This window comes from Malaya genurostris, chromosome 2, assembly GCF_030247185.1.
Source record: "Malaya genurostris strain Urasoe2022 chromosome 2, Malgen_1.1, whole genome shotgun sequence".
Classification (NCBI taxonomy): Eukaryota; Metazoa; Arthropoda; class Insecta; order Diptera; family Culicidae; genus Malaya; species Malaya genurostris.
The window spans coordinates 112,702,912-112,726,675 of record NC_080571.1 but is presented as its reverse complement, the minus strand read 5'-3'; the positions used below and the strand labels follow the sequence as shown (position 1 = coordinate 112,726,675).

Genomic DNA, 23,764 nt, shown 5'->3' with positions numbered 1-23,764 from the left:
AATTTCGTGTGTTAATTTATCATTGTTTCTTGATGAAAAAAATACTGAACAAGTGCAGCAATGTCTTCAGAAGATTTATCCGGCTCTATCGAAAAGATTAATTTGATATTGGTTTACTGGATTTAAACGTGGTATAATAAAAATAATGCATTTTACAGGTGACATAATTCTACAAACAATACAATTCATATATACTTAACTGTTCAAATGACGTAATCTACCACTCGCACAGAATTTTACAGGTTTCGAATGTAATTTACACTCGGCTCCCAAGTGCCGCTGTATGGATTTATATGTAACAATTATTCATCAAGCAAATATGGGCTTCTGTGGTTCAGTCGATTAATCGACTTGCTTTGTGATCTAATGTTTCTCGGTTCAAGCCGCGCTGTTGCTATCGATCTTTTATTTTTTGTTTAATTCGATTTCAACCGAAGTAATTTTCGAATCACCCAAATTTACATGTTCTTGAATATAAATTTGTGTGAAATACGACGTACAGACACCGATGGTGGAGAGCGTTCTGGTTGTCCAATTGAGGTGGTTACTCCAGAAAATATGAAAAAGTCCATAAATAAGTTATATCTTATCGTGCATTGAAAATGCGTGAGATAGCTGAGGTCGTAAAGAAATCAGAAGGCAGTGTGATTACATTTATGCATGAAAAACTTGTTTTCAAAGTGGATGTTGCGTTTACTCACAGTCGATCAAAAACTGCAACGTGTTGATGATTCATATCAGTGTTTGGCTATGTTTACAAGCAATAAATCAGATTTTTCGCGTCGATATTTCACAATGGATGAAACAAGGATTCATCACTGCTTCATTCCGGAATCAAAACGATCATCTGAGCTTCCAAAAGCACAACAGTCAGCTGAAAAGGTTATGACTGCAGTATTTTGGAATGTACATGGTATAATTTTCATCGAATATCTTGAGAAAGGTAAAACAATCAATAGTGAATACTATGAAACGTTGTTAGATCGATTAAATGTAACAATCAAGGAAAAACGACCTCATATGTCGAAGAAAAGCAAAACACTAACATATGTCGATGAAAAACGAAACAGCAACGATGGTTAAATTGATCGAATTAAACTTCGGATTACTTCCTTACTCACGCTATAACCCAGATCTATTGGCTGTTCGATGATTTCAAAATATCTCAAAAAAATTCTCGCCGGCAAGAAATTCAACTCAAATAAAGAATCAATTGCTGAATATGAAGACTAATCCTTCTTAATTTCTCTAGAGATGCGTTGGAAAGATTGGATTGCTCTTCAAGAAACAACTCGACGACGACGACGAGAAATTCTTTTTCTTAGTCACACGACTTATTGAGTGTTGTGTGATATTTATGTTTCGTCTTCGACTGAACCGTGCATTAGCATTTCATATTGAATTGGTAGTGCAACTTAGCAGCACAATTTAGATTTAGTTCGACTTATTCAGTTGCATTAGCAATTCAATATTATCTGCTAATTCACTGAGAAATCGTAGACGAAACGTGAATATAGGTAGAATTGTTTATGAGCTCTTATATGCAGTGGCGTCTCGTGACAAAATTGACTAGTTGTGCACTACTTATATGGTATGATAACAGCTGTAACAGTTTGTTGTAAGTGAAAACAAGAGATTGAGGATTGGAGATTCGCTTGTGTTTTTCAATACAATGAAATAACGATATATTTTCGGGTGGGATTTTGCATAAAACAAGCAAATCTCAGAGCTGAACTGAGTAATTCTCTTTTCTTGAATCTGTGCAGTAACTCATGTGCACGGAAAAGACACTAACACAGCGACAACAGATACTTGAAATTTTATGTCTGATGTATATGAGAAGCGTATAAATACACGTAATTTCGGTGCGATCCAACCTGCTTTCATCGAGTAAATAAGGATTCGAAAAAAATAAGTGAATTTTGATGGAGTTGGGGACGCAGTTCATTCCTTCAATTCGACCGGTTGTGCAGTGCACGAGGTGCACATAAGGACGAGACGCCACTGCTTATATGGTTAAATTAATAACGTCGAAACCAATGATTGTAACAAGCCTATCTTAACTTTAGTTTATTTGTAGTATGTTTATTCTAAGGGTTAGTACAAGACTTTTTTTAATATTGGGTAAATGGAAGCCTATTTCTTACATACGTTTTCATATCCAACGTAAATTTGCGTGTGTTTGTAAATATCTAGACAATTGAATGTCAATCAATACTCCCAGTTGAATTGAATTATTAAATATAGGATAGCATGAAAAGATAACAAATTTTAAACTTTTGATGCAAAATGGAATAATGCCAGTTTTAATTTATTTTCAAATAATGCCTTTGGCAGCTTAGAATTCCTCGTATTCATGGTACGGTATTGAAATATTCATTACTTTATTTGAATTCTACATCTAATTATAGCTGCTTGAATATCCTGCAGGATCTCTATGGCGTACAATTTATCCACTGCATATGCGTCCAATGTTCTATTTACCGGTTCCTTTTTCATTCTCCCTACATAGAATCAGTCAGTTTTTGTCAAGTTGTTCCAAAATCCATACCCCTCCATGCAGTGTTGTTTGCAAGAAACCCCTACGATGACTATTTTCACTGCTAAATGGTTTCCATCCCTTCTCTTTTTTGTCGATACGGTCGAATAGCTCATCCTGTAACGACATGACCCGGGGGATGGTGTTCGTTTCTAAGCACTAATCATCGTACTGGAAAATTATGACGTTCGGAACCGTAGACATTTTAGGAAGTTTTTTTTCTATGAAATGATGACAAGAATTTGTACAATAGTTCATTTTGTTGAGTGAGGGTGAATCTACTTGATAGTTTATTGATTAGTTCAAAATTTTCGTTAGTTCGTGGTGACCGTACGAAATTATTTAATATTTGAAACTAAATATCATAGAAAAACAGTATTCGAGGTATTCGATTTCGATCCAGTTATTAGACTGGACACATTCACTTGTGTCTCGTTTGATGCTTGAAGCACCGTCAAAGGGCGACCCTCGAAAGAAGAACCCCGCATCAGTTTAATGAACTTCGCCCGACGGTACACAAATCACTGTTGTACTCGAGTGGTTAAACAGCCCTTTAAACTGCGGTACTGGACTGGACCATATGATACGTGGTGCTGAAAACTGAAGGAAATCATCAAAAAACGGGTTCAGCAGGAGGGAGTAATCTAGACTAAATTAATTCAGCCTGCAGGGAAGAAAAACATTGAAAGCGTTTTGCTTTCGTAGAGACACGAAGCGAAGGAAAATACTGCAACATTAGAGTGGTGTGCGTCAGCGTGTCTGTCCGACAGAGACTCCTACTTGCAATCACACCACAGGATGAAGTAGGATTTCGGTTTATACGGATGAAAACCCTTCTAGATTTGAATAAATTATAACTGCTTCTTACCAGTTTTTTATTCAGATGATAAATATGCTGCAGTTCAAATAGAGCATTATTATAGATGTAAATCACTTATTTGTAGAATTTGTCACGTAGAACATGCAAGGTATACTAGCGTAAAAAGCTAGGATATTTAATATTTACTTAAACTACACAATTGTTCATTTCAGTCTAACCGAACACTGATAACCGATGAAGTACCATTGGTGCCTTATCGTGTCCAGGTTTGCTTGATCAAGTCGGCTGCTTTCTCACCAATCATGTATCCGAGTGCGGCCGACTGACCGGAAATTGTTGTCGGAACCACTCCAACGTCAGCTACCCGGAGATTCGAAATGCCATGCACTTGCAGCTCCGGCGACACCACAGCACTCGGATCCCCCGGTGGTCCCATTTTACTTGTTCCCAGCTGCTGATATGCGGTACTAGACAACGTTCTGATGGCACAACGCCAGTAGGAGTCGTCGGTGAGCTCGAACTGTGCACAATTGGGCACAGGAATCCCGAGAACTCTTGCGTCATAACGTTTCATTGCTGGCGTTTTCGAGATGCGAACAGCTTCTTTGATCCCTTCCAGTAAAGTTTCGACGTCATCTTCTTCGGATAGATAATTAGTGTAAATTTTCGGGCTGTTGTAAGGATTCGCATTACGCAAATTGATGAATCCCCTAGACTTTGGATGTAGCAACACAACACTCGCAGTCCACTGGTCGTTTTTCAGTGTTTCCAACGGGGCATACACTTTATTGTACAGGCTTTGCTTTATCCGTTTTCCATTTCGCAGGCCGAGTCCACCATCAGTAACCAAGGATCCGGTTGAAAACACTATGGCTATATCGGGTACTCCCGGTTGCTGCGCCCGACTGGTCTGCAGGAAATCAATTGCTTCCACTCCTCCCGGAACCGTTAGTGGTCCTTGTCCGTGGAAATAATCAGCTATCGAGTGAAGTTGAAACCGGCTGTCAAATAATAGGGAATGTCCCGTTTCATTCAATACGAATGTTAATCCGTTAAATACTACAGAATCAATTAGATTCTGTCCAACCGGAAGATCTTGAACCACTGGAACTTTAATATTTTTCAGGTGTTCTGCAGGCCCCACTCCCGATAACATCAATAGCTGTGGTGTGTTGATACTTCCGGCCGCAACGATAACCTCTTTCGTGACATGTACGTCGTAGTTTCGAAAATTTTTCGAATACGTCACACCGTAGGCCATTTTACTGTTGGGATCTATAAGAATCTTTGTCACCCTGCTGTTTGCTTTCACATGCAGATTCGGTCTGGTCGCCAGAATAGGCTCGATCAAGGCTCGGTACGCCGATTGTCTCATGCCGTTGATGGTGTTTGTCTGCACATACGACACACCCAGCTGAGATTTTCCATTGTAATCGATCTTTTTGTGGCCGACTTCTCGGGCACCTTTGACGAACGTTTGCGCCAGATTCGTCCGGAACGGAGGAAACTCCACGCTGATCATACCGTCGTAATTGTGATATTTAGAGTTTTCCAGTCCCCGCAAAGTAGCTCGTTCGGTTTTAAGAAAATATGGAAACACCTCATCGTACGACCAACCTGGATTACCCATCGCAGCCCAACGGTCGAAGTCTGCCGGGTTTCCTCTGGTATACATCATGTAGTTTATAAGCGTGGACCCGCCGAGGCCTTTCCCGTGTGGGATACTGCATCGTTGATCGATCATGCCTGCGAAAATTTAAAGAAAATATTTGATGATTTTTTTTTTCTGAATTACAGTCATTGAAGCATTATAAAAGACCAAACCGAAGTTTTCCTAAAATAGCAAATGTATCTCAATAAAACCAATGCAATACATACAGTACCATACCCAGCATGGTAAAAGTAACTAAATTTTGTTTCCACGCAACGATTCATTTTATTGAAATAGTAACAAAAGAAAATGTGGATTAATTATAGCAAATATTGTTGCTTGAAACTACAAAACTAGATATTTGATTTTTCTAAGAGTTTGTTTGTTTCAAATCTATCATATAAAAACCTGTTTCAATCCACTTAGTGGTGTAATGATGCTTTTCTCATATCAATCATACTATCATATATAAAACTGTGGTATTCTTCAAAATAATTTTCTTCGATTCTTAATAGAATAACCGAAATCGGTTTGTTTGACCGTCTACTGATAAAAACTATCAATTGGAGAAGATTTGAGGTCGATTTAGTATTCTTTTTACGGGTTTTCGCCCTTTTCAGTGATGGTATAAAATTTTTAACACACTTTACCCCATAATTCCGGAACCGGAGGTCGGATCCGAATAATATTCAGGAATTTTGGATGGGACCACATGACCTTTCATTTGAATCTAAGTTTGTGAAAATCGGTTCAGCCATCTCCGAGAATAGTAAAAAAAAACACACACACACACACACACACACACACACACAAACAGACACACACAGACATTTTGCGTACTCGACAAACTGAGTCGAATGGTATATGACCAGAGCTAATAAAAGTCATTTTCATTGACTCAAAATAGACGAAAATGACGAGAAGTTAACTCATATTCGCTTGCAAACTATGAGAACGAAATCCATGTCCAGTCAATGACATAAACGGGAGAGTAGTTTCAAAATTGTGTTTTTTCTTTCATTTGCCCTTTTAGTCATTTGCAGTTTTAAGTGAAAATCCCATAGTATGCAGAGTCGATATTCAACCGAAGCTGTGAGAACCGAAAATGATAGAAAAAGGTTTCACAATAACTTTTACCTGTTGGTGCTCGAATTTGTAGTAGTATTGGTTTCCAAAGAGGTTCTAGGATGTAATTACTTCGATTTGTCATTTTTCAGTCACTATTTATTTATATAGCGTCACAGATTTTCAATACATCGATGGAAAAATGAGAATTGAAATTCTGCTGATGCTCCCTGAAGACGTTAGTTTGGTTCCGTCTTGTCATAGAGCAAAGAGTGACGTTGTCAATTATACTCTCTCATTTTTTCAATGAGAAACGAAAATGCTTCGTCTCTCTTCGTTTGTTCTGGTGTCGGTCTTTTACGAATGAGACAGAAAAATATTGAAAATGAGGTTGTTCGAATTGTTTCTTTCATTTAGAATGCGTGACAATTTTAAGCTCTGTATATGACACTCGGCCCTCCGGGCCTCGGTTCAAAAGTCGGTTTTCACAGTGATTGCATAACCTTTCTATATGAGAAAGGCAAAAAGGATGTAAGTTTGTATGTTTGTAACGGCATAACTCCAGAACTACTGCCACCAAACAAGGCACAGGTACTTCTTGCGCTTCAGAAATGGTCATAAGGCTATTTTTATTGGGGAGGGAGCGTAGCAAGTGTCATTAACAAGGAGGGTTTTGGAAAAATTCATATAATTTGACAAGAATCGATACGTTTTGATGACCATAGAAACATTTTGCATACCTTGTATATTACTATAAGGGGAGTGGATATAGCAAGTGCCTTTAAAAAGGGGGGGTGTAATGTCTAAAACGGCAAAACTCTGGAACTATTGAATGGATTGCTACCAAACTTGATACAGATACTTCTTGCTCTTCAGAGATGGTCATAAGGGCATTTTAATGGGAGGGGGGAACGTAGCAAGTGTCCTTAACAGGGGGGGGGGTATGGTTTATGGAATTTTTTTCTTATTAGACCTGAATCGATACTTTCTGAAGACCATAGAAAAATTTTGCATACCTTAGATACACGGAAAAAAATAATGACAATCACTGATGTAAAAGTAAATTAGAATGCCTTGATTTTCCAATGAATTCTACAACATGTTATTTTAATCTACGCTTAGTTTTGCTGTTCAAGTAAATTGAAAAGATCTGAGGAGTAATTTTATATTCAATTTCCTGCTCCAAATATGTGCATGAAATTAGATGTAAATATTTTTATCTGTGTATGATTATATGGGGAGGGGATGTAGCAAGTGCCTTTATAAAAGGGGGTTTAATGTTTGTAACAACATAACTCCGGAACTGCTCTACGAATTGCTATTAAACTTGGCACAGATACTTCTTGCTCTTCATAGAAAATCATAAAGACTTTTTGGGGGAAAGTGTGTAGCAAGTATGCTTAACAGGAAGAGGTCATGAAAAAATTTATCTAATTTGACGAGAATCGATACTTTTTGAAGACCATAGGTACTTTTGGCGCTACTTAGATATGATTGTAAGGGGGGTGGATGTAGTAAGGGCCTCTTAAAAGAGAGTGTAATATTTGTGATCAAACTTAGTTTAGTAATAATTGCTATCAAACGTAGCTCAGATACTTATTGCTCTTTAGAAATGGTCATAAAGGTATTTTTATAGGAGGAAGAGCGTTGCAAAAGTCCTTATCAGGGGGAGGGGTGTCATAAAATGTTTATATAATTTGACGAGAATCGATACTTTTTCAGACCATAGAAACATTTTGCATACCGTAGATATGGTTTTATGGAGGGTGGATGTAGCAAGTGCCTTTGAAAAGGGGGGTTTAATGTTTTTAACGGCATAACTCCGGAACTACTATACGGATTTCAAACAGATACTTCTTGCTCTTCAGAAATGATCATTAGGACATTTTTGGGGGAGAGTCAATGTCGAAATTTATCTACTTTGAAGAGAATCGATACTTTTTGAAGACCATACATACATTTTGAAAAACTTTTAGGGGTATTTGTGGGGGGTGGATATAATGAGTACCTCTTAAAAAGGAATGTGAAGTTGATAGAATTTTTTGTAAAACGATACTTCTTGCTAAGTATATGTTAGATATTATTTGCACTTCAGATGATCCTAAGAGCATTTTAAAGGGGGTGGATAAAGTAAGGGTTTCATTCAATGGGGGTGCAAAGCTCAAATAGTTAATATAATCGACCATAACTCCAAAACAAGTCAAAAGGTTAGCAAGTGTCGCTAATAAAAAAACTGGAAGTCAAATTATTTGTATATATCAGCAAAGTTCCATAACAACTCAGTAAATTATGAGATTAGATATTCATTGCAGAGGTATTCAAAAGGGTGGATTTCATAGCAATCGCTTCTAAAAGGGGGTGTTTATTGTAAAATTTTCTTATTTATCTACAAACAAGAGCGGGGGAAGGATTCATACTAGGAAAAGGGGGTCTTGAAAATCAATTTTCATCTTCCATTTTTTTGTAAAATAAGCAAGAATTTGAAGGTCGTGCTAGATAGTATTGCTATTGTTAATATGAATGCAACGCAGAAGTTTTAGAATAATTTCAAAACATCTGGTTCTATTTAGCCGGGAAATTCAAAGAACTAAGGAACAATAATCTTTATATGCCTATGAACGCGAGTGTATGAAAGTCTCAGCATAACTACGAAACAACCAAACAAACCGTCACCAAGTTTGGCGCATGTACCAAAGGTGAGAATCAATACTTTTTGAAGAGCACAGAGGTGGTTATAAGGGTAATCATGGAGGAGAGCTGTAGTAAGTTCACTAAAAAAGGGAAGCTCAATAAAAAAATTATTCGACGTGAAACGATTCTTCTAGACAAACACAGATACTACTTGTATATCAAAGGAGATTTTAAGATTATTTTAATGGAGAGGGAGTATAGCAAGTGTCCCAAATATGGGAAGTGTACGGTGAAACTGATCAAATTTTACGAAAAACATAAAAACATAAAACTGACCCTGTTTGACGAGGATATGATTAGTGTGAGATCTGGTCTAAGGTATGTTTCACTACAATCGCAGTATTTCACTAAGCAGGACAACTTTTTTTCGGTCTTATCTTCCCGAAACATTTTCGAGCAACGCCGGGTCATTCAGCTAGTATTGAATAAGCTCCATTTCTCTACGTGTAGTACTCTAAGCTTGATCTTGTGCGACCACCTTGGTTACTACTTCGTTACTGATTGGGACTAGCTGAAATTGTACGGAAAATTTCTATATGATCTGACCGATCCGACTTGACTAGACAATACGAAAAAATTCTGTAAATGTGCGTCTCGATAAATGCACAATCACAATTTAATTCAATTTACAACTCAAAGCATGTAAAAACGAATCATGCGCAAAGCTGGCAATCATCGTTTTTGCACTTCATCATCAATGAGTTCAACTCACTCACTAATCGACTTCATGGGCATCACTGAGCGATTAGTGAAATTGTTAATAAACTGATGGATCGTAAAAACATTGTGATGCGAAGCAATCAGTAGATGAGTGCTGAGCGCATATCAACTATTCAATTTCATTGAGAGACGATTTGTGAGCTTATGTCTCACTAATATTTCTGATTTTCAGAGTTGCCAAGTACACGCAGGATTATAAAATCGCATCGGCTCGTAAAATAGGTTTATGTCATTTGAAGTTTGTACCGGAAATGTAATCGGTATTTTTTGGAGTGTGATCGACAATGTGAAATAGTGAACTAATAGTAGATAGATTTTTTATGCAGCTTGTTGTGAAACGAAGTCGTACCAAAATCCAAGATGGCGTCTTTTGATTTCCCGATATTCTTTGAAAATCATCACAATATTAGTATTTTCGGAACGAATTCGACGAATAGATACACGAAAGCGTTGTTTCCACGCATAAAATACCTCTATCGTACGGATTTGAAAAGTATGACGATATACTGGAAGGAACCATCTTTGATTTAGAAACAGTTTCAAACATCAATTTCTGGCATCTGTTAGTCAAATTTGAATATCGAGAAACCGAGTGTCGAAATCTTGGGTGTTGAAACGACTGCAGAATTTTTCTATGGTTTGCAGCATTGATAAAATCCAACTATTCAACAGAGCCAAAGTTCAGCATTATAACAGGAATCGATTATCATAAAAATAAGAACACCATTTCGCTTTGAATTCTAGTGTGTGAAAAAAGAATACAGAGAAGTTTATAGACCTTCTTTTTTTTGAATAGCCGCCAATAAACCAACATTCATGTCAACATTCTTTTTGAAGAGGAATGCTGAAGCATTCAGCACTCGCTTAGAATTAGTCATAATGATAATTGAAAAAGAAAAGTTTTCTCTTTTATCTTGTGTTAAATTATACACACTATTAGTCATAGGTGAAGTTTGTCAGCAACGTTGACGGAAAAGGTTCAATATTGTTTAATAGTTTGCGTTTAGCAATCATCAGAATTAGAAATGTCAAAACTAATTGGGCTTGATATTCACATAGAGGTGTAAACTTTCTTATATTTTAAGTGTTGTTTTTTTCTGATGAAATAAAATATCGAACATAAACAATACGACAATCAAAAAAACAAACCGTTCAAAGTTCTATGTAGAATTAGAATTCAACTTATCGTCTATTCAAAGTGGTGTACAATGGGGTAGATTTCTACCCCCGCACTACTTCACGAACAAAAGAGACAAATCGCATTCGTTGTACTGGAATATGTTACAATTTTTATACCATGCAACAACAATGTTTAATAGTTTGTAACACGTGATTTATAATTTTCTGCTGCCCACCTTCCTATTTTTTGGAGGGGAAAGTGTTCGGTTACCGGCACCCTTTTATTTTAAGCTCATCGCCCTTATTCTGAATAACGACGTATTGGTTTTTCGATCGAATATAATTCGGTCGAATCCTAGCTACCTTTGATTTTGCTAGCGTTATTGGGAATACGAATGAAATACGATCGAAAAAACGATACGTCGTTATTCAGAATAAGGGTGCATATCTTCTGACTAGTGCACATTATGCGGACCTCTATACATCAATGGAAAGCTAAAATCCTTAGCTAACAACTAATTAAGAAACTAAGTTGATTCATTCGATAGAAACAAAATTATTATCAATTTAGTAAAGCGATAAATTTTGGCCGTTTTAAAAAAGGTGTTCGGTTACCGGCACCCCAATAAATTTCACTAAAAATAGATAAATATAAGTAAAGAATGCAGTTGTTCAAAGAAAAAGCAGAATTTTTTCTATTTAGAAGCGTTTTGGACAAAAGTCTTTATTGTCTAATGGTGACTTTACCTTGGCTTTCTTGGTCGATGATTTGGATTGTGGCGTCTTTGGTGTTGATTTGGCCGGTCTTCCACGTTTTTTCAAAACTTTGGTTTGCTTTGTCTCGACAGCAGCCTGCATATTACTAGCAATTTGGGGACGGGTATAGCGGGATGGGTAAGTCGATACCTTTCACGCAGCCCGCCTGGGTTCGATTCCCAACCCCGCACATAGGGTCAGAAAGTTTTTCTGGTTCGAAGAGGCGAATGACCTTAAGGTTGAAAACTCTATAATCGAAACAAAAATAAATACTAACAATTTTTTCACGAATTGTCAAAAAATGGGGTATCGGTAACCACCTTAGGGTGCCGGTAACCGAAATCGGTAGACATTTTTAAAATGACAAAACAAATCTTTGGTTGCGAAATTTTGGTAGCATCCGGTATTAAATCACGAAATAAATCGATTTCACCTCATAAATATTCAATCCACGTTCCGATTGGTGCTCTTCAATTTGTGATACAATAAACAAGTCAGAAAAAACTTTCGTGTTGATTTTTACGTAATTAAAATTTGTTTTGAACGTAGCAAAAAGTACAAGCGTCTGTTTGCTTCAAAATTCGGCACAAAAAGAACGTGCTGCTATTACACACACATGACATTTGTCGGAATGACTGCTATCAGCTTTCTGTCAAAAGTTACGGTGGGGTGCCGGCAACCGAACACCTTCCTTTACAAGTAATATACAATAGATCAACCTCACATTTGTTGCTCATAAGTATATCGGAATGAATACACTTTTTACCTGGTTAGGAAAACATTTATCATTCATAAAAAACAAATTTCAAAACGATTACAAAGCTACAAAAATTTTCAAAATCGGATGTGAAATGTTCGAGTTATAACAAAATTAAGGTAAACAGGGAATTTTGACATATTTAGGGACTTGTTTACTAAAAAACTTCTATTTCATAGAAAAATTTACCAAAATCAAATATTATCATAGAGGTTTTTTTGTGATAGATTTTCGAATGAATGTGTACCGTTTATTTGTAAATACATACAAATTTAGTAATTCTGGACATATTTCAATTCTGGGGTGGAAATTTATCCCGAAGAGCGTTTACGTATAGAAAAGGTCTCGAGAACGTTCTAGGATTAAAATCAAGAAATTGTAATACTGCATTCGGTAATGTCGGCAAAGTTCTGGAATTAGCATTAAGATGATTTCGTTTAGTTCTGCGTTAGTGTTCTACATAGGTTAGATACATTTATATCAATAGTGATGTAGGATATGTAAGGCAACGGAGATATTTGGGTCACTCTAATATGTTTTGGACCGGTGTACATATTTTTGGATGTAATGAAAATGAATTACATCGCGTATTAGAATTAGAAATTTTATTCCATTGTTTAACCAAAGATATGAGCGACGGGTTAGAATATATCAGAGTGGCCAAAATACTCAAGTGACGTAAACGTCAAAACTTATTACCCGCTTATATATGGATTATCTGATATCAATAGTTTTTGGCTCGTTTGAGCTGTGGATCGATTTCGAAGATCATAGGTTGACACTTGAAGTGTTGGAGATATAATTTTCCAAAACCGTATAATTATGATCACGTTGTACACTTGGCCTGAGAAATGTTGCCGAATAAGTGACGTGAATTTGTGAACTACCCGAATCAATCTCAATCTGTGTCAAAAATAAACCCAAATTAGTGTCAGAAATTATCTCAATAAAAAAGCAAAACATATTTTAATGAGACTATCTCGATGAAAGAGAAAGGCGTTATTAGACCACTAGGTGCATTGAGGACAGTTTTTATTTTTGCTCGCTAAACCGAAGAGGGGTAGCAATTTAGTATGAAAGATAAACTTCTAAGTTAGATTCTTTGTAGTGATCGGCGATGAGTTTCATTTATACAATCATTTTATGGAGACGAATGGCCTTAAGAGTAAAACCTCTATAATCGGAACCAAAAAATGAATTTCGCATTTTGAAGACGAAAAGTATTTTAAGAACGTCTGGTTCTGTGGTTCCTAGCCAGCTGTCGTATGTTAGATCTTCAAGCTGGAAGGATTCTTAGTGTCAAGAGGATCATAGCACAGACAATGCAATTTTTCTGTGCAGTCCTTACTATTTCTGTTAAAAGAGAAAATCAAGTTTCGCATTGGAATTTATTATCCTCACTTTACTTTATGAACGTTGCACACACAGATAAAAATGTTTTGTAAACATATGTTATCAATCAAGTTTTCGATATAACTACTCTTTATTCCAAATTTGCTATTGATTTACATATTATGTAAATTTCTTCATATTGCTCTGTGCGTTTACGACCCTTTTACTATTATCTAAACCCCACAAATCGATACTTTTCTTTAAAAAAGAAATAAATTAAACTTTCTCTTTCTCAAAAACAGTCAAATTCAATATTACCAAGAGCACAACGAAGAAAAATCGTACTGGATGATGCTAGCTACACATATCAAAGTTCCTGCATATAATCAGATGAGCTAATAAATGTGAATGAGAATTGTTTTGAACACCACTCAAGATGGTATCAGTGATGGCAATCAAGAGATTATGTTATGTTCTATCTGATGCTAGCTTTTGTCACATTTTATGACTCGAACTGACAAAATGCGTAACGCTTGGTGGGTCAACGGAAACACTAAAAAGATGCTTTGATTATGAATTAGGGCAAGGGACAAGGAAACTGTAATAAAAATACTTTAATGTCTACAAGTCTCGCATACAGAACAAATTGTGTTGTGAACCTTCATGAAATTACATGGCTATGCATAGTAAGTGTCCTAGTGTAGCATTTTCGCTAGTATTAAACTTTCCAAACAACCATTGCGACGCCGATCACTATAAAATGCTATGAAATATGTCTGTGAAACATGACTTTTTCGCTAGTAGAATTTTGTTAATCAAACAGTAAACGAAATATAAGTGGTATAACGGTTAATTCAGTTTTTGACATAATAAAGTTTTCAATTATACTTTTTTCGTGCAATGGTATAAATAGAAGAGAGTTCGTGGTTGCTTTGAATGACTTTGATTGAATATTTGCATATCCAAAATGATAGTGTACTAGGTTAGTACATAACCAAGCCAAATCGTTCGTATATACTACCTTGATCAAAGAGTTCCCGGAATCACCACCGTGTGGCGTTCTCAGTCATCCGATTAGATTTTTTTAAGTTGCCACATCTGTCATTGATATTCTATCAACCTGGACATTTGTAAAAGTTACACTATATTGAGTACATCTGAGATTGTGCATGTCTTCAATTTGCACAATTTTCAAAATGGAATTTATTTTTGCATCAAATTTTGCATTAAAAACGGTTTCGATGGTCCGACGTCTTTGCAAATATTGGAAGAATGTTTCGGCAACGATACTCTGAAGAAAACAGTCGTTTATCAGTGGCACGAACATTCCGGAAGTGGCCGTGTGTCTGAGAATGATCATGAGAGAAACAGAAGGCCATCGACATCGAAAACCGACGAAAACATAAACAAAATCAAAGAATTGACTATTAGAGATATGGCAGAGGAGTTGGACATTGTTTTCAGATCCGTTCAAGACTTTTTCGGTCGACTCAAGAAACCGCTCCGTGGAACGCTTTTCAGCACCCGAGACGTGATTATGGAAAAATCGCAGATGGCTCTGAAGGCCATACCTAAAACTGAATATAAAAAATGTTTCGAGGATTAGATCAAGCGCTGGCATAAGTGTGTTACGGTCGATGGGGAGTACTTTGAAAGGGACAATATCGATTTATTGAATAATTTTGTAATTTTAATTATCTGAATAAATTTCGGAAACTTTTTGATCAAGGTAGTAGTTCTAGTTCTAGAACTATGCGGACCGAATAAGCTCCAGAGGTTGGTAACGTATGAAAACCATATCGATTCTGTTAACACCTAAGCTTCGGAAACCCTCGTAAGGATCCTAAAAAAAATGTTGGGTAATCAAACCACCACGTCCTTCAACAGTTCAAAGTGAACTTTCATAAAAAGATAACACCGGGTGATAAATGTATGAATTTATAACAGGGAACGTTAAAAGCGAGATACCACTTTTGTAAGGTTTTTGAACAATTTTGTTGGTTCGTGTGGAGTTTTCTGTTTTAAACATATTTCAAATTTGAAATTGCAACATTTTTAGAAATTGAATTTTATTTGGATCCGAGTATTGATTCCAAAATGACGTATTGTAGAGAGTAAGTGTGCAAATGACTATATAAATGACAATACAAAAAATAGGCGAGATGTAAAACAATGTTCACCGCATTGTTTTAGTTCTAACAATCGAAGATCTGTTCATGACATTCGATTCCCATTCCTAATACTGAAGGCCCCGGAAATATCGGTTCAAAAGGATTTAAATCAAATACAGTCGGTATCATCGATCACAGCTGAATCTTATCTGAGTCAGAGTTCTGGTTTCAGAGCTCTGGGTTGATAAGTACAAGCGAATACAAAATGCCTTTAAAAAACTGCTGCTCATCGCCTCTAGTGGTCTCTTGTCAGTCTTATCGGAATATTTTTTTTCATTGAGCTAATCATTGACCCAATTTTAGGTAAGTTGGTTCGTGTTCGTTTAGATAGATTCAGGTAATTGACAAAAGCGTACTTCAACGCGTACGTCAGAAAAAATAGAAATCGTATGGAAAAGTGCGACTTTTCGATTACGTCACTTATACGATTGTAATTCCTGAACCGAAAGTGTCAGCAATTTGATCCTCGAACTTGATGGAAAGATCGAAAACCGTTCAGCAGAAAAGAATAAACCGATTCTGATAAAATAAATTCGACAAAAATTGTGGAGCGTTTACTAATTTGCCATGTTTTTGTGAATTAAATTGTTATACTGGCATTATTGCGAAAATATTTTTTCGCGTCAATGGAAAGGTCCAATTTGTCACTAATTGTAACATGCGGAATTGGCGAAGTAAAGTTTTGGTTATTTAGTGGGTTGGCTTAAAAAAAAATATAAATCAATCAATTTGTCTAGTTAGTGTACAATGAAGTGCATGACGCCATATTGAATTTGGTTCGGAACTATTATGGTACAGTTTTTACACGATTTGTCATACCGCCGTAAAAAAAATGCACTGCTAGTGATACCATTGAGAATTTTCGTAAAAAAATGTAACCCACGGATTCTAATCTGTTTCTCAAAAGTAGTTCGTTGAATTGTGATATGTTATTGCTTTTTCATTTTGTCAGTAGTAAGTTCAGGGTTGTTAGGGTCGCGCGGATTTCGCGATTTTTGCAGATCTGGCGCGGTTTCTGCTCAGATTTTTATGCGGTGACGCGGATTTCGCGCGAATTTAAAAAAACATCATTTTACATTCGTGAATCATTTGTTTGAGAACTAAGTCCTTTACAAATTTTTGATGCTTGTGAGCTTTATGAAACACCAAAAAATTAAGGGTTGGCGAACGTCACAGCAATTGGTCGAGCTGGCTGAATTGGTGAATTTTCACCTTGATAGAACCAAAATTTACGAGAAGGTGGTTCTAGCAAATGTTTTTACAGTGGAATAAATTTCGATTTTATGCTCTCCGATCTCGAGTGGTATAAATTGATATATCAGCAGAGCTGTTACCAGGAATTACAAAAACTTTTCGATATATGTGATTGAGTTTCCCCATTTTTACGCGGAAATCGAAAGAAGATTTTCGCACTCAAAGATATTGATGTCTGATGGAAGATATCGTCTCAGTGGAAACACGTTCAATAATGCAAAGAACGTAATAAATGGAATGCTATTCTTCGAAAATATGGTCACAAATTTTGTGTGTGATAAAAATCGCATTCTTAAAGCAAAATTTGCACGACAGACTTACGAAGCGAAGTTGGACAAGAAAATAAAGGAAGAAGAAAAAGTTAAAACTTTCATCTGAAGAAAAAGTTAAAACGTTCGTTCTAGAATTTTCCCTGAAATATGGAAAAAACCCTATGTGAACAAAGGTATAGTATCCAACTACCTTTAAGTTGCTGCTGTGTGCGCTGTATCGAAGCTGTTTGAAATTATTGTTCTGGATTTTATAATGCCTAATTGCCCTGACTACATATCTGAGACTCAGCATGGATCCATGCCAAAGCCTTCAACTTCCTCAAATTTAGTAATCTACACTTCCTTCATCATACGTTCTTTACTAACACGACTACAAGTAGAGTCTTCATATATTCACCGATTTTTCGATCATCACATAATGATCTCCAAGTTAAGTAGTCTGGGATTTAACGGATAATTTTGAAATTGGCCTTGATCATATCATCGTGAAATGATAGGAGACTGTACAACCTCACCAGTTGCTGTTACCTCTGGAGTTCCCCAAGGAAATCACCTTGGACTGTCTATATTTTTATTGTATCTCAACGATCTAAATTTTTCGATCAAGTGTATGAAACTATTGTTCGCCGATGACTTTATAATATTTCATTTAATCAGATCTGCAGCTGACTTAGAGTTCCTACAAGAACAATTGGATAATTTAACTAATTGGTGTAACATCAACAAAATGGTTTTCAATGCCTCCAAAAGCTCCGTCATCTCTTTTAGTCGCAAAAAGTCTGTATTCAAGTTCGACTATAATATTTCACAAACTCTTCTTGAACGCGCATTATCTGTTAAGGACCTAGGTGTTCTTCTGGATTCCAAGTTAAAATTCAATGGACATATAGAATTCACTATCTCCAAAACCTCTAAGCTAGTAGGATTTATTTTCCTCGTTACTAACTAATTCTCTAATGTACATTGCTGTAAGCCTCTGGTGATTCTTTTCACAAGTTTCCATTTCTTCGAAATTTCCTTCCTAGATTTTTTCTCTCGTTTACTTTGATAAAAAGTTAAAACAGAACCTAATTTTTGTACAAAACTCAAAATAAATCGACACAAAGTCGTTATGAACTAAACGCTAGGTGACGAACCTGCAATCCGTGGAAACACTCTGTCAACTGAATTACTCTGGATATGATGACGTACATGTCAGAAGGTAATCCAATTGAACATATCTTCGAACGCTTTCTAGAGCTGTAGTTCTATTTTTAGTGTCACAATTGAGCTCTTATATTACAATCACGCACCGTCAAATCCCACCCACTCGCCCAACTTGATTATTTTCTATCAGTCAATCGCGACAGATACGTGAGATTACACTGGGTCTCTTTATCCGATTTGGTACCGCTAGGACACATCTGATTGTACTGTACACTTACGGATAGGGTGCGAGGTCTGTTAAAATAGGAGGGCAATGTCCGTATTGGGATGTAGCTTTGCTTTGCTTAGACCACATAGGTAGTTCAATCGGCAGGATATATTATGATTAAGGTATATAAAGAAATAGGAACTCACCCCAGCATGAACCATTCTGAGCTTCGGCAACATCGGCCCAGTTGTAGTGAGAATTTTGCACGAAAGTAGTCAGCACAGGAATATTGTTCAGATCGTTCTCGGCCGGTCCGGCTTCGAGCAGTAGCACCTTCCACCTCGCGTTCTCGGACAACCGATTTGCCAGAACACATCCAGCGGGACCAGCGCCAACAATAATAAAGTCATACTCTGGAATCTCTCTAGCTGGTGGATCTTCAATTTCGCATCAAACAGAAAAAAAAAACAAATAAACAAACCATAGTAAGCATACCGACTTGAATAAATTAGATGGCTATTTAGCACACGGCGTAAAACGTTGAAAAATTTCACTTGAACCGACTGCTAAAAAGGAAACAAAATATAACTGTCGCCTTACTGCTATAAGTAGGTTGCACAAAGTTGTATTTCTCGTCGTAGTATCGGCCCAAGTCGGCTAACGGTTTGAGAAAGAAGAAAAATGCATCTCCTGTGCCAATGTGAACGGTTGCGAACACTAAAGTCAATGCCCAAAATTTCACCGAAATCGTCATCGCGTGCACGCTCCGTCCGATGAATCACCGTTTCCGCTGGGACAGAATTGGAATATCGATTGTTGTGATTAATCTTTTTCGCTCGTTACCGACACTTTTGAGATAGGCAGCATTCTATTCACGCGCGCACGCCAGCGTCTCCAAAGGTCTTCGGCCGATCACAAATCTCTGCCGTTCCACCTGATGTCTCGATTAAGACTAAACTGTGCGGACGAGGCCGAGGTCCAAACCAACAGTGGTCGCTAGCCGTCACATACCCATGAACTTGAAAATTAGCATCGTTGGCCACCGAGTGCGGGGCTCGGTCGCGTGTTGATCCTCCCCTGGTACTACCATGTACAGTGTGCTTTGTATGGTGGCGCGTCTTTAGTTTCGACAAGATCACACAAGCCGTAACGCTACGCCTCGTTTGGATGATGGATGGGCCTGACGAGTGATCGATCGTCCGGAAAACTGGAAACGGAGGAAAGCGTAACCACTTGGAGTACAAACAAAGAACAGAAGAAAAAAAAAACGTTTTAGCAAGGAAATGTGAGTACGCGAAGATGTTCTAATGAATTCTCATATCCATCGGGATGACTGTGGGAATACGAAAAAGGTGTTGCAGATCGAGATTATTTGATCTTCTTCAGTGCCGTTCGCGTGCCATTTGGACGTATAACAGATTGAAATTCAATGTAAATATTTGATATTTGTACAGTCAGCCGTAAGAAGAAATGCAGTCTTAAGTGCTGATTCGTAATGTTTATAGTAAAATCAACGGAGCTGAGCAGAACGCAAAAGTGAACTATTTTTGAGTATCAAACGGTTTTTAAGCTCCACCTCACCATGACTATCGTATGCATTGTTTGTGGCGCCTCGCGACTCATATCTTTCTCCTACTACGCATCACTTTTCTGGTCCATTTGTGAAAGTTTTATTTCGGATTGATGTCAACAGTCTGCTACCAGTAGTTCCAACACTTCTCTTTTATTCTCTTCGTTGTGACAGAAGTTTGTCTCTTGAGTTCATTGTCATGGTGTTGTGATGACATTCTGAATGGCCGAATGAAGAAGATTATAAGCTCGCGTTCATGATGTTTAATTTATTTCGAGCTAGGAAGTACTCTCAAGGTGCCTACGATGCTGAGTAGCAAACCTTTTTGATATTAATGAAAATTGAGTTTCTGTGTTGTGTTGAATCACTTCGGAAGGACAAAAATAACCTTGAAATATATGTCTATTTATAGAAGAATTCGGAAAAAGATAGTATTCATGAAGGCAGAGGAAAACGACTGTCTAAACGCAAACCACGCTGAAACCTAAAAACGGTTCTATTTAACCTCATCAAATAGCAAATTGAGCACCCAAATGGAAATGCAATAGTTCAAACGAACTTTTTGTCTAACGCGAAATATGTGGCATCGGTAAGATTAATAGAAAAGATTAATAGGATAGAAATAACTTGAGCGTGACATAAGCTAACACATGGGCTGAAAAGTCCCGGGCCTAACACATAGATGGCGCTAGTTTTCTTGCAGTTACCTTTTTCAGGTAAAACTTAAAAAATTTAAAAAATTTCATGATATGCTATTCATTAGTTTGTGAATTATTGTGCTAAGAGTGACGCTACTTTTGTTATTTTCAGAACAATGGATCAAAAACAATTTTTTGTTTTACTTTTACACTGCTTCTTGATGGGAAAAAATACCGTTCAAGCGAAGCAATAGCTTGAAAAGTGTTTTTGAGACTCCGAAACAACAATGAATGATGCAGAACGCAGTGGACGTCCCAATGAGGCGGCAACACTAGAAAACATTAAAAAATCCACAAAATCTTTTTGAATGATCGAAAAGTGAAGTTGCACGAGTTTGCTGACATCATAAAGATATCAAAAGAACATGATGGCTTTATATTGCATGAGCATTGCATTTGACTATGTGAAAGCTCTGTACAAAGTGGGTGCCGCGTTTGCTCACTGTTGACCAAAAACGAAAGCGTGTTGATAATTCTGAACAGTGTTTGACCATGTTTAAACATAACAAACCGTAATTTTCGCGTCGATATGTGACAATGGATGAAACATGGATTCATCACTTCACTCCGGAATCAAAACGATCGTCATCTAAGTGGACTGGTGAACCTCGTCCAAAGCACCAGAAAGCACAGCAGTCGGCTGGAAAGGCTATGGTCTCGGTATTTTGGGATGTGCGTGATTTAATATTAATCGACTATCTTGAAAAAGTAAATACCATTAACAGTGATTATTATATAGCGTTATTGGAGCGCTTGAAGGCTGAAATTGCAAAGAAACGACCGCATATGGCAAAGAAAACAATTTCGTTCCATCAAAACAACGCATCGTGTCAGAAGTCAATCAAAACAATGGCAAAACTACGTGAATTGAATATCGAATTGATCCCACATCCACCGTATTCGCCGTATTAGATTTGGCTCCCAGCGACTACCAGCTATTCGCAGATCCCGCCGATGAGAGCTTTCTCAAAAATGAAGAGGTTATCGCTGGAACTGATGCATATTCTAAGGCAAAAGATGAATCGTTTTCAAAAGTGGTATTGAAATGTTAGAACGGCGTTGGAATGATTGCGTTGCTCTTAATGGAGATTATGTTGATGAATAAAGTTAACTTTGAACTTAAAAAGGCGGGTGGGTAATGTCAGAGACATAACTGGATGTCGTGAATACGAAAACAACTGACATGTTCCTTAACACTTCCGAATATCAATTAGTTGATCAATTGTATGAATTATGCAAGCATTTCCCTTTTCCACATTTTTCGCAACAACGAAGAAGGCTTCACTTGATCTAGATTACTGTGAATTTCACACAGCGAAAAGAGCAAAAATCAAATCAAACAGTTCTAGATTTGCACTAAACTGAGGATATTTTCCTTCGATTTGCGAGCAAGAAATCCTAATAGTTCTTTAGAAAACTTTTAGAGCCATTAGAACGGCTGATTTCGTGTAATGCTCTCCACCGTTGCTTTTGCACCAATGCAAATGACTGGCAGCTGTGACGTAATCGCTCTTGTCGGAAGCGAAACTAGCTTTGCAAACGGCACAAAATACATCTGCTCGCATTGGCGATAGAATCCAAACTGATTCAATTTTTGTTAGGACCTTTCTTTTTATGTGATTTCGCTTTTAGCTTTTTCACTAATGGACGGTCCTAACGGCTATAAAAATAGCCGCATAAAAAATTTTAATGTCGATTATTTCATTTCGGATTTGCATAATTTATTGAAAGAAACTATCAACATGCTGTAGGGATTCGTTTCTAGCATTCAGAAGGGTCAAATTGTGTAGTTCTCTACGAACTCTGGAACATTTTTCGCAAAACATTTGAAAAAATATGATGGCATGAGCCAACTGATATGCCAACTTCATCAGCAACTTCTCTAATAGTGATTCGGCGATCATCCATAATCATTTTTCCACTTTTCCCACATTTTCATCGACTATTGACGTGCTGGGTCGATCGGAGCGTTCGTCGTCTTCAACGTCTTCGCGGCCATCTTGGAAACGCTTATACCACTCGTAAACACTTGTTTTTTTCATAGCAGACTCACCGTAGGCTCTCTGTAACATTTCGCACACTTGGTTACACTTTATTTCATTTTTCACGCAAAACTTAATACAAATTCTTTGACTCTTCAATTCTTCCATTGTTTAAACTAACAAAAATCGCCGAGCTCAAAAAAACACGTCTACACCAGCCGCTACAAGACAGAATGTAAACAATGAATACAGCTGAAAATTTCACCATACATTAGGGACATATGTACCAACACAATAAAAAAAAATTTTGACCACCGGACTCTCCAGACGCGCGCAATTAAAAAATTCCGGGAACTTTTTGAACAGACCTCGTATACGGTTAAGTTTAAAAAATTTCGATTCTATTGGTAGTTAGATTATATAAATCCTTCCACAGATCACTGAGCTATGAGCTTTCAAAATACGATAAAGGCAAACGCGCCTTATGAATTATCCTCTTTGATACTCGTTTATACCAAATATTTCAGAAAAGTTTAATTTTGAACTATTTGAGATTATGTCACACAACTGAAAATTTTATCATAAAATTGTGATCATATTTCCGATGGCATGTAGCAAAAATTATGTTGATTCGTTAGATACAACAAGAGATATTCACGATCAAAAATTTATCACTCTCTCAGAGGGTAAATTTTGAAAAGGCACCCCATAGTAAAGTAAGTCGTATTCACGACAAAAATCGTGTAATCTTTGGTAGGCCCGGGACTTTTCAGCCCATGTGTTATTTTGCCTAAATTATTTCAAATTTGTTTGGCAACAACGAAATTCGCACTAATATTGATATACATCGAACTGTTCGTATGAATACAATCTGCGTACTAACTAGCTCTCCAAAGTCAACACTTTCGAGTATTTTAAAAACCGTACTCGAGAAAAGAATTACGTTTTCAAAAATAATATTAAAAAATTCAGCTAACTTACCCTGGTTTCGAAAATCGTGTTCTGTCTATCGC

The 23,764-nt window shown here is 37.0% G+C and overlaps 2 protein-coding genes across 7 annotated transcripts in view; one reads left to right on the top strand and one right to left on the bottom strand.

The window, feature by feature from the left end:
- The window catches only part of LOC131427964 (flotillin-2), a 475,383-nt gene that overhangs the window by 16,908 nt on the left and 434,711 nt on the right, over positions 1-23,764 (top strand). The window lies entirely within an intron of this gene.
- Positions 2,914-19,927, bottom strand: LOC131427956 (glucose dehydrogenase [FAD, quinone]-like). The gene is made up of 3 exons (XM_058591559.1): positions 19,102-19,927; positions 18,708-18,938; positions 2,914-5,105 (listed from the first exon to the last, which is right to left on the bottom strand). Exons 1-3 carry the CDS (start codon positions 19,253-19,255, stop codon positions 3,613-3,615), a joined length of 1,878 nt encoding a protein of 625 aa, XP_058447542.1. The 5' UTR covers positions 19,256-19,927; the 3' UTR covers positions 2,914-3,612.